The sequence below is a fragment of the Chiloscyllium plagiosum genome, chromosome 22, assembly GCF_004010195.1.
Source record: "Chiloscyllium plagiosum isolate BGI_BamShark_2017 chromosome 22, ASM401019v2, whole genome shotgun sequence".
Taxonomy (NCBI): domain Eukaryota; kingdom Metazoa; phylum Chordata; class Chondrichthyes; order Orectolobiformes; family Hemiscylliidae; genus Chiloscyllium; species Chiloscyllium plagiosum.
In genome coordinates, this window is record NC_057731.1 from 5,290,845 (window position 1) to 5,302,049 (window position 11,205).

General features: G+C 40.7%; 1 protein-coding gene across 2 annotated transcripts in view; it reads left to right on the forward strand.

Moving 5' to 3' along the window:
* The window catches only part of rtkn2 (rhotekin 2), a 55,623-nt gene that overhangs the window by 33,234 nt on the left and 11,184 nt on the right, over positions 1 to 11,205 (forward strand). The window contains exons 7-9 of one of the 2 annotated variants that reach the window (XM_043712309.1): positions 1,136 to 1,230; positions 5,552 to 5,658; positions 9,491 to 9,622. In XM_043712309.1, coding sequence (XP_043568244.1) covers positions 1,136 to 1,230; positions 5,552 to 5,658; positions 9,491 to 9,622 — 334 coding nt within the window. The remainder of the gene's footprint in view (positions 1 to 1,135; positions 1,231 to 5,551; positions 5,659 to 9,490; positions 9,623 to 11,205) is intronic. The other variant, XM_043712310.1, reaches the window with a different exon arrangement.

Consider the following 11,205-nt stretch of genomic DNA (forward strand, 5'->3'; position numbering starts at 1 on the left):
TGGTGTCATCTGCAAACTTACTAACTGTACCTCTTATGCTCGCATCCAAATCACTTTTGTAAATGACACAAAGTAGAGGGCCCAGCACCAATCATTGTGGCACTCCACTGGTCACATGCCTCCAGTCTGAAAAACTACCCTCCACCACCACCCTCTGTCTTCTACCTTTGAGCCAGTTCTGTATCCAATTGGCTAGTTCTCCCTGTATTCCATGAGATCTAACCTTGCTAATCAGTCTCCCATGGGGAACCTTGTCGAACGCCTTACTAAAGTCCATGTAGATCACATCTACTGCTCTGCCCTCATCAATCTTCTTTGTTACTTCTTCAAAAAACTCAAATCAAGTTTGTGAGACATGATTTACCCCGCACAAAGTCATGTTGACTATCCCTAATCAGTCCTTGCCTTTCCAAATACATGTACATCCTGTCCCTCAGGATTCCCTCCAACAACTTGCCCACCACCGAGGTCAGACTCCCCAGTCTATAGTTCCCTGGCTTGTCTTTACCGCTCTTCTTAAACAGTGGCACCACGTTTGCCAATCTCCAGACTTCACTTCCTCATAGGAATGTCTATGTTGTCCTCTTACAGCCCAGATCTAGTGAATTTAATACCCCAGTGTTTGACTGACAAGTCAGTCTGGGAAATATTTTTCTGCTCTCTCTTCTGACATTGTGGCAGTGTTGTTAGGTTTTTTTGCAATCACTTTATTGGTGCACAGTTGGTGCAAGATGAAAAGAATACTAAAGCTGGGTACTGCATCCAATAACTGATTAGGCGAGATGTTTGGTCCTAAATTACATTATCAGGAAGACCGGACCCAGGGCATGTCTAGCATGCTTTGGTCTCAGGCCATCTGTAAACTTATGATTTGTAAAGCCCTCCACAGCTAGAGGTTTCCTTGCCTCATATCTGACTCATTGATGGAGGTTGATCACAGTGCTTAACCAACAACTCCATTAATTTAAGGCCAGCTAAGTTAATTTTTGTATTATTTGGCCGAGTAATTTCAATGTTCTACAGCTAACAAGGTTTGCTGAATGTGTGCAATCTGATATTTGTCTGCAGTGTCTGGCTGGTGTGCTCAGTAGAGATTACAATAAGTAACATTGTGCTCTTTCCCCATCCCAAACAGTGGTACCAAATATTACCTCCTTGCAGAAGCCACACTTAAACTTGATGATGTTGAAGACAACTTCCGAACACACTGTCTCACCATCCTGGGAAATGGTGAGTGCACATCACTTTACAATTACGAGCTCTTTATTACTAGGTGTTACCATCTAAGCCTGACATCATCATCTCTAGTTAGTTGGATTCTTGCAGGATTTGTCGTATTATCTCCTTCCTTCAGCTTCTAATCCTACACTGTGCTACTGGTAACCTCACCTGTCTAACATCCTTTCTCCAGAGAGTGGACAGCATGTGGATCTTTCTATCATGTGGATTGTTAAGATGGATAGATCCATTTAAGGTGAACCTACATAAGTGCAAGAGGTAGGAAGGTGTGCTGACAATGTACAGAGGAATAGGGTGGGAGGACACTTCTCTATAGCATAAACACCAGTTGGGCCAAATGGCCTTTTACTGTGCTGTTAACTTTCTAATCCTCTTGGTGCTCTGTTTTCTCAGTCCAGCAGTGAGTGGATTCCATGTTACTTTGATTGAATGACGCTTGATTGTTCAAACAGTCATAGAGTCATCGAGATGTACAGCATGGAAACAGACCTTCAGTCCGACTCATCCATGCCAACCATATCTCTCAGAACCCTTCCTATTCATTTACGCATCCAGATGCCTTTTAAATGCTGCAATTGTACCAGCCTCCACCACTTCCTCTGGCAGCTCATTCCATACATGCACCACCCTCTGTGTGGAAAAAGTTACCACTTAGGTCCCTTTTAAACTTTTCGCCTCTCACCCTAAACCTATATCTTCTCGTTCTGGACTCCCCCATCCTAGGGGGAGTTTAGATAGGTTAAATAGACAAAGTCTATTATCTATCCATGCCCCTTATGATTTTATAAACCTTGAGAAGGTCACCCCTCAGCATCCGACTTTTCAGGGAAAACAGCCCCAGCCTAATCAGTCTCTCCCTGCAGCTCAAATCCTCCAACCCTGGCAACATCCTTGTAAATCTTTTCTGAACCCTTTCTACTTTCATAACATCCTTCCGATAGGAAGGAGACCAGAATTGCATGCAATATTCCAAAAGTGGCTTAACCAATGTCCTGTACAGCCACAACATGACCTCCAACTCCTGTACTCAATACTCTGACCAGTAAAGGAAAGCATACCAAACTCCTCCTTCACTATCCTATCTACCTGCGACTCGACTTTCAACTATGAACCTGCACTCCGCGGTCTCTTTGTTCAGCAAAACTCCTCAGGACCTTACTATTAAGTGTATAAGTCCTGCTCTGATCTGCCTTTCCAAAATGCAGCATCTCACATTTATCTAAATTAAACTCCATCTACCACTCCTCAGCTCATTGGTCCATCTGATCCAGATCCCGTTGAAACCTGAGGTAACCTTCGCTGTCCACTTCTTCTCCTCCAATTTTGGTTTCATGTGCAAACTTGTGAACTATGCCTCCTATGTACACATCCAAATCATTCATATAAATGATGAAAAGTAGTGGACCCAGCACTGATCCTTGTGGCACTCCACTGGTCACAGGCCTCCAATCTGAAAATCAACTCTCCAACACCACCCTCTGTCTTCTATGTTTGAGCCAGTTCTGTATCCAAATGGTTAGTTCTCCCTATATTCCATGAGATCTAACCTTGCTAACCAGTGTCCCATGGGGAGCCTTGTCGAATACCTTACTGAAGTCCATATAGATCATGTCCACTGCTCTGCCCTCATCAATCCTCTGTATTACCTCTTCAAAACAAAACTCAATCAAGCCATGTTGACTATCCCTAATCAGTCCTTGCCTTTCCAAATACATGTAAATCCTGTCCCTCAGGATTCCCTGCAATAACTTGCCTGCCATTGACGTCAGGCTCACTGGTCTATAGTTCCCTGGCTTGTCCTTACCACCCTTCTTAAACAGTGGCACCACGTTAGCCAACCTCCAGTGTACTGGCACCTCACCTGTGACTATCGATGATACAAATATCTCAGCCCCAGCAATCACTTCTCTAGCTTCCCACAGAGTTCTAGGGTACACCTGATCAGGTCTTAGGGATTTATCCACTTTAATGCATTTCAAGAAATCCAGCACCACTACCTCTGTAATATGGACATTTTTCAAGATGTCACCATCTATTTCCCCACATTCTATATCTTCCACCACTTCTCCACACTAAACACTGATGCAAACTACTCTGTTAGTATCTCCCCCATCTCCTGTGTCTCCACATAGAGGCCGCCTTGCTGATCTTTGAGGGACCCTATTCTCTCACAAGTTACCCTTTTGTCCTTAATGTATTTATAAAAACCCTTTTGGATTCTCCTTAACTCTATTTACCAAAGCTATCTCATGTCCCCTTTTTGCCCTCCTGATTTCCCTCGTAAGTGTACTCCTAATGCCTTTGTATTCTCCTAAGGATTCTCTCGATCTCTCCCGTCTATACCTGACATATGCTTCCTCCTTTTTCTTCACCAAAATCTCAATTTCTCTCATCATCCAGCATTCCCTACACCAACCAGTCTTTCCTTTCAGGAATATATTGTCTCTGGATTCTCATTATCTCAGTTTTGAAGGCTTCCCATTTTCCAGCTGTCCCTTTACCTGCGAACATCTGTCCCCAGTTAGCTTTTGAAAGTTCTTGCCTAATACTTTCAAAATTAGCCTTTCTCCAATTTAAAACCTTAAATTTCCATTGTGCCATCTCTCAGAATTTTATAACTGAAGGGAGTGTTAATCTTCAATCAAAATGGAGATGATGTTCATGGTTTCTTTTTCACACACCTGGTTTATTTTTACCTCGTGCATTGCTTACATGTATTAATCCATAATCCTCTGATTCCAGAACAATCCTGGATGCCTGGCAACATTATCTAAGTGCATTTTACATACATCGATTGAAACCATTTCTGTGAGAGTTGACATTAATGATCATTTAAACACTGATAGATAATAGACAGTTACATCTATTGGAGTATGCACTTAGCTTTGCATTTTTGCAAACTGCATACTTAGGCAGTTGAATTTTTTTTCAAAGATCGTTTAAGATATTTCTCCCCAACACAAGGTGAATAGTAAGTGATGAATGTTTAATACAATTTAATTAAGTTTGTGTTCTTATTGAAAAATTGTAGAATATTTGTTTTAAATAGCCATGCTTTCTTATTCTATTCATTCAGTGCCAGTCAATTATTATCTATCCCTAATTGCTTTTGAGGCGATAGTAATGGTGAGTTGCTTTCTTGATCTACTGTATGTAAATATACCCATAATGCTGCCAATGAAGGCTTTTTGACCCAATGACAGAAAGGAAACAGCATTTATTGTTCTAAGTCCAGGATAATGTGTGAGCCAGTGATGGTGTTTCCATTTACCTGTTGCTTGTATTCTTCTAAATGGCAAAGGTTGCTGGTTTGGAGCTCCTGTCAAAATACACCTTAAATCTTCACTTCCTCCATTTAAGCACATGGTCTGTGCCATCTACAAGATGCACAGTTGAAATTGTATAAGTCTGTCCTTGCCATTAGCCGAAGATGGGATGTGATTGTCTATTTACTTTATGCATGTAGAATGCACTGTCTTTGTGATTATTATATAGGTCTGTAGGAATTATTGAATATTAGCAATGATCTGAGTAATGGATAGTTAATGAAGGAACTGACTTTCATATTGAATATATTTTACCAGTACAGTCAGAGATAAGGACTCTGAGTTAAGACTGAAACCTCCCAAGTATTTCCTTCTGGGGAAAATAAAGTTACGGATTTGCTTTCAGATTTCCCTTCCTGTCCCATTTAGGTCATAGCCTAACTGGGCATTTGAGACCATGTACTGCCTATGAATTATGAATGATACAAGTGCTAGAGTGGTAGACCTGACTCATTCAGATGTTGTTTGGAGGTCTGAGTGCATTGTAGGTCTCAGATTTAAAATTTGTTCCACTTCTGACTGTCTCCTGTGGGAACACTGGCTGTCTAAATTTGAACTGTGAAAAATAACCTTCAGAGCGTTATGTTTGTTAAGTTATTTAACAGGAGAAAGTGAGGACTGCAGATGCTGGAGATCAGAGCTGAAAATGTGTTGCTGGAAAAGCGCAACAGGTCAGGCAGCATCCAAGGAACAGGAGAATCGACGTTTCGGGCATAAGCCCTTCTTCAGGGGTTATGAAGCCCTGAAGAAGGGCTTATGCCCGAAACGTCGATTCTCCTGTTCCTTGGTTGCTACCTGACCTGCTGCGCTTTTCCGGCAACACATTTTCAGCTAAGTTATTTAACAGGTAATTCTGGCCAGATCTTATTCAAATGTCCTGGGTATCTATCCAACGACTAATATTTCAGCTATTTCTCCAGTAGGTGCAAAGTATTATGTAGAAAGTGTAACCACAGTAATTTTGAATATGATGTTTTGCTCTCTAGAGGAATCATCTTTTTGGTTGCCCTTATATGGAAATTTGTGCTGCCGATTAGTAATTCAACCAGCATGCATGACCATGGACATGATGACTGGGTACCTTAATCTGGAGGTAAGGCTGACCGCATCCATAGCTTGGATTCTTGTCCCATTTCAGGTTGTCCTTGGTGTGCATACCAAAGTGGTATTTTGTCCATATGGTTTCCAAAAAGGCCCTTTTGTTCTGGTCCCAGAAATTTCTCAGTGCTACGAGAATTAAAAAGCAGCTGCCTTTTCTTCAATTAAAATAAAGCACAAACCTTTGCAGACTACTTTCTTCACGAAGATTTGCCTCTTTCTGCCTCCCCAGTCTCTGTAGCAATATTATATTCTTGGTTTTGAGAAATACAGAAAATTCACTGCACAGATGGCCATTCAGCTCATCCTGCTTCTGCAAGCCAAAAAAAGACCTATCCGGCCTAATCCCATAATATACTTAATTTCTTCCAGATGCTCCATATGCTTTACAGCCAAGGAAGTATATTTGAAATGTAGTCACTGTTGGAATGTACAACACAGTAAATTCCATAACTCCTACAAACTGCATTCAGTTGCTTTGTACTTAATCTGGCAGCACTACATTAGTTACTTCACAGTGTGGCATTCTTCCATCTATCATATAGTGCACTTTCTCTGTCAAGCACACTGGTGGAGATTATATACTTGCTTGCAAAGTTTTACTCAGCCAGGTTACCCCAGTTTTAAAGCTGACCAACTGGCAATCTGACCATAGGAAAGACCTAATAAAACAGCCTCCAACCTGGCATTCTGCTATCATTGATTTGTGTTGAAGTAATTTGCATTGAAACTGAGAATGCAGGTGAATGATGGGAATTTGATTTTGGACTGTCATTGCAGATGCATTTTGGTAAGATCAGGGGAAGGTCACTCTGCTCCTTTATTAGCAACATGGGGGCTGTGCGTGTTTAAACTTGCTGCTTTCATCATGTAGATAATGGGAAAATGATGGAGCAACCTCAACAACTCCTGTAATAAAAGAAGGACTAAATGCAAAAACTTATTATCTCAATTTTGCATATCAGCAGTTTAAATCTACATAGTCTGTAAGATAGCACCAGAAAATACAAGCCAGATTAAGGAAAAACTGATGTGTGTATGTATACAGATGGTTAGATGTGATTACTGGAGAGTATTTGCATAGTGTTTCCATATTGTTACTCTAAGCACATCACCAGTGAGCATAACAGCCTCTGTCGTAACTGTTAACAGCTGGCTTTGATTGAAATCTTCAAGTGTATTTAAAACAGTCAACTAATCCTGTTTGTGCCAAATGTGAGCATGTGGAACTGGTAGTTCATTTACTGAAGCAAATTGCAAATTCTTTTCTAATTGCCTATTCAGATAAAGTATTTTTCTTATTGAGGTAGACATTAGTTTTAAGTGTCAAGCAACCTCCATTGTCACGAACAATTCAGTGACAGGTTTCATTCTAACCATCCCCTAAATCTATTTCATGCAATGGAGTGATTACTGGCATTTGGAAAGATTCAATGAGCTGGTCAAGTGTGACTACAGTAATTGAACTCAGTCTATCACTATTTATAATGGGCTCTTGTGGTGTAGTAGTGACCCTAACTTTGAACCAGCAGGCTAGATTCAGAGGGTAGCACACATGAAGCAGGTTGTTTAAAACATCTGTCACTCTTTAAATCAGTTACTCCAGTTAGCACAGAATTCCGCATCTGAAGGAATTCTTTTTTCTATCCAGAGAAATCCTTGCTCACCTCTACTTTTTTTTAACCATGACGAAATCACTCATATTTCTAATTAAACGCCCACTTTACAAGCATAGACCATCATAGATTTATAAAGGCATACATCTTGGGAACAGAACAGACCCTTTTGTCCAACTAGTCCAAGCTGACTATGTTCCCAAGTTAAAGTAGTCCCACTTGCCTGTTTTGGCCCATTTCCCTCCAAACCTTTCCTATTCGTGTACTTATCCAAATGACTTTTAAATGTTGTAACTATCTGCATCCACCACTTCCTCTGGCAGTTCATTCCACTTGCAACCACTCTCTTTGTTAAAAAAAACTTGTCCCTATGTCTACAGTTAGTAGATCATCTTTGTTGTGTGGTACTGTGAGTGGGAACACAGCTGATGCATACATACATAGTTGGATTGTCGATGCTATCTGTGACTAAATGCTGCCATTGGTCTTCTGGCAGTGATTAAGAATCACATGTAGAAACATTGAAAATAGTTACATAAATAGGCCATTTGGCCTGTTCCAACATTCAATATGATCATGGCTGATCATCCTACTCAGCACCCTGTTCCTGCTTTCTCTCCATACTTTTTGAGCCCTTTAGCCTTAAAAACTACATCTATTTCCTTGAAAACATGCAATGTTTTGGCCTCAACCTCTTTCTGTGAAAGAGAATATCACAGGCTTACCTGTCTCTACATTAAGAAATTTCTTCTCACTCAGAGTGGCCAGCAGTTTTTGAGTCTGGTGAACTATTCCCATCACCTTTCCCTGACGTGATGTTTTAGCTCATAAGAACATAGGTGTAGGACATTTAGACCCTTGAACCTGTTTCGCCATTCTAGATCATGGCTGATCATCTAACATGATGCCATGTTCTTATGGTATCCCTATATCTCTTGATGTCATTAACATCTATAAATCTATCAATCTCTACCTTGAACATACTTGATGACTGAGCGTCCAGAGCCCTTCAGGGTAAAGAATTCAAAAGCTTCTCTGTCATCTGAGTGAAGGAATTCCTCTTCATTCCTTCTCCTGTCATAATCACACCTTATTTACAGTGAAATGCCTTGGGGGTGGCACTGTGGTACTCATTTCTTATAGGCAGTTTGATTTTATTGTGGTAAAAGGAATAAAATGGCAGCAAATCAGCTGTTATGCAAAAGAGAGGGGCAACTTTCCCAGTATTTAATAGGAAACCACTTTTGCAAAATTGAATTTTAAAACACCGGGCACTCTTCCAGTATCTAGTCCCAGAGCTAATTTATTTTCCATGTTGTTTCTATCAACTCAATAAAACCAAATTTCAAAGTGAATGTCTCCATCGTTTAATCGATTATTTTACTCACCATGTCAAACCAGATTTTCAATGCCTTTTTCTCGTGCTCCGCCATTCCTTCTGTAGATGAAGTTAGTGTAAATAGCAATTTCAAACAACCTAAAAGTCTTGAATGCCTCTATTGTCTGGTAGCTCTTCGATATCCCTCCAAGTAAATACCACTTGTGTTGACAGATCATGCAAATAAAAAATAACTTGTCAAAGTATTCACTGGCGCAGATAAAATTTATACTGATAAGCAGTGAAGCATTTTGTACCAGCAAAGTAAGTTTCAAATGTTTGAAGTCATTCAAGATATCAGTTACATATTTTATTAGTCATATTAAGAAACCTGTTTTGCCCTAAAGCAACACAAGTAAGTGTAGCCCACAATGGGCCTCTTCTGTAAGTAAATACTACCCGACAAAGAATAAAGATTATCGAATCCTTTCATGAGCTGCTTCCACCCCCTATTCACTCCTCTTTTCACAATGTACAACACATTTTAAGTGAGATCTTTTGTTTGCCACCTCTTCTTGTCTGCTGATATAGCTGAAGCAAGACAGCTTTTTAGATATTGTGATGATCACATTGAAAGAAACCCGGAGGGGCTGTTTGAATCTTGGAAATCACACCGTTGTGCAGTTCTAAACAGATTGGTACATGCACTTCATTCCTGGAACACTGTCATATTTAGGAATATTCAGTCATTTGAACTGATTGCCTTAATTTTTAATTAGTGTGAATCTGTCAGGCTGGAGAGTGGATATGATGGGGGGGGGGGGGGGAAGCGGTGGCAGTGGCGGTAGACTGTTTGTGAATGGTCATTCAAAGGCTGCATATCTTTCTTCCAGCAAATGGTAGGAGGCCTGTCTAACTGGACAAGGCTATACTGTGTCCTGAGAAGTGGCTATCTCACGGCATATTACTCTCCTGAAGAAATCGAGGCACGAGTGGATCCCACGTTGAAAATAGCCATTGATAAGGTGCAGTATTAGTCCAATGGTTGAGGATGTTTCTTGTTTGATTGGGTGAAGTAATACTGGAGCGAAAATAGAGGCGGAATTATTATCCCATGTGTTACCAACAAAGCTGGACTGTTTAGCAGTAAATAATCTACATTATCCCATTTGAAATTGCTGACAATATTGATAAGAGTCTGCAGACCTCCAGTTGAGCAAACTTCTTGTTTAGTGCAAGGGCTCTTGTCCATGATTAATCAATTTCCAAAGTTAATTATTTTTCTTAGACTCACTTTCATCTGTGTGTAATAAAAACAAAGTACTGGAAAGCTCAGCAAGTTTGGCAGCATCTGTCTGTGGAGAGAGAAACAGAGTTAATGTTTCAAGTCCAATGACTCTTTGGAGCAACTCCTTTGCATTGGATTCAAAACAATAACTCTCTTGCTCTCTCCACAGATGCTGCCAAATAATCTGATACTTCAGGAAGGAATGTCGGCCAGGACACCACCAATTGTACAAAGTGTGATAAGTGTTGAATAATTGCTCAATGGTGATGATCTGAAGGCTGAACTGCAACAGTGGTTTTTAAACAGTGGTTTATATTTAAAATAGAGGTTGCAATTTTATTATCAATGGTATAAAGGGTTAAAAGGTAAAGTTGTCATAGTCATATTGGACCATAGGACTGCTCTCTCATTCGACAGAAATGACTGGTGGTGATTTAACTTGAGGGTCACTGCGCCTCAGGTGAAGGGAGCAGTTCAGAAGGAGAGTCCTCATAGTTACCTCACCCAGCATGGGAGTTGAACTCTCACTGCCCTGCATTGGAAACCAGATGTCCTGCCAACTGAGGTAACCTTCCCCTGCATAAAGGTTTATGGGTATAATGAAAGTACTGAAGTGTTCTAGTAGCTTTGATTATATCAAATAGAGAAGCAGGCTTGATGGGCAAAATGCCTACTGTTTGCGTGGAGTTTAGGTTTGATAGGTATGATACCTTCTTTATTCTACTGTACTCATTTTACAAGAAGTGCCTTAAAGTTATAAGTTAAAACAAGCAAGTAGCTAATTTAGTTCATGATGATAATGGGACCCAAGTATGATATTCTTATTTTTGGTCTCAAGTTTCCCTTCCATGTTAATTTAGCTCCTGTTATGTCTACTAATATAATTTGGAGATCGCTGGGTTCACTTTGTTGTAGAGCTCACTCTGTTATCAAGTCCTACATTTCTACAGTAGCACCACTCCCATTGCTATAACCTCACAGTTCCATTGGAAATGAATCCTATTGTCTTTCTCCTCCCTTGAATACATGTTTCTCATGGAGAAAGTGAGGTCTGCAGATGCTGGCGATCAGAGCTTAAAAATGTGTTGCTGGAAAAGCGCAGCAGGTCAGGCAGCATCAAAGGAACAGGAGAATCAACGTTTCGGGCATAAGCCCTTCTTCAGGAATGAGGAGGATGTGCCAAGCAGGCTAAGATAAAAGGTAGGGAGGAGGGACTTGGGGGAGGGGCGTTGGGAATACGATAGGTGGAAGGATGTTAAGGTGAGGGTGATAGGCCGGAGAGGGGGTGGGGGCAGAGAGGTCGGGAAGAAGATTGCAGAT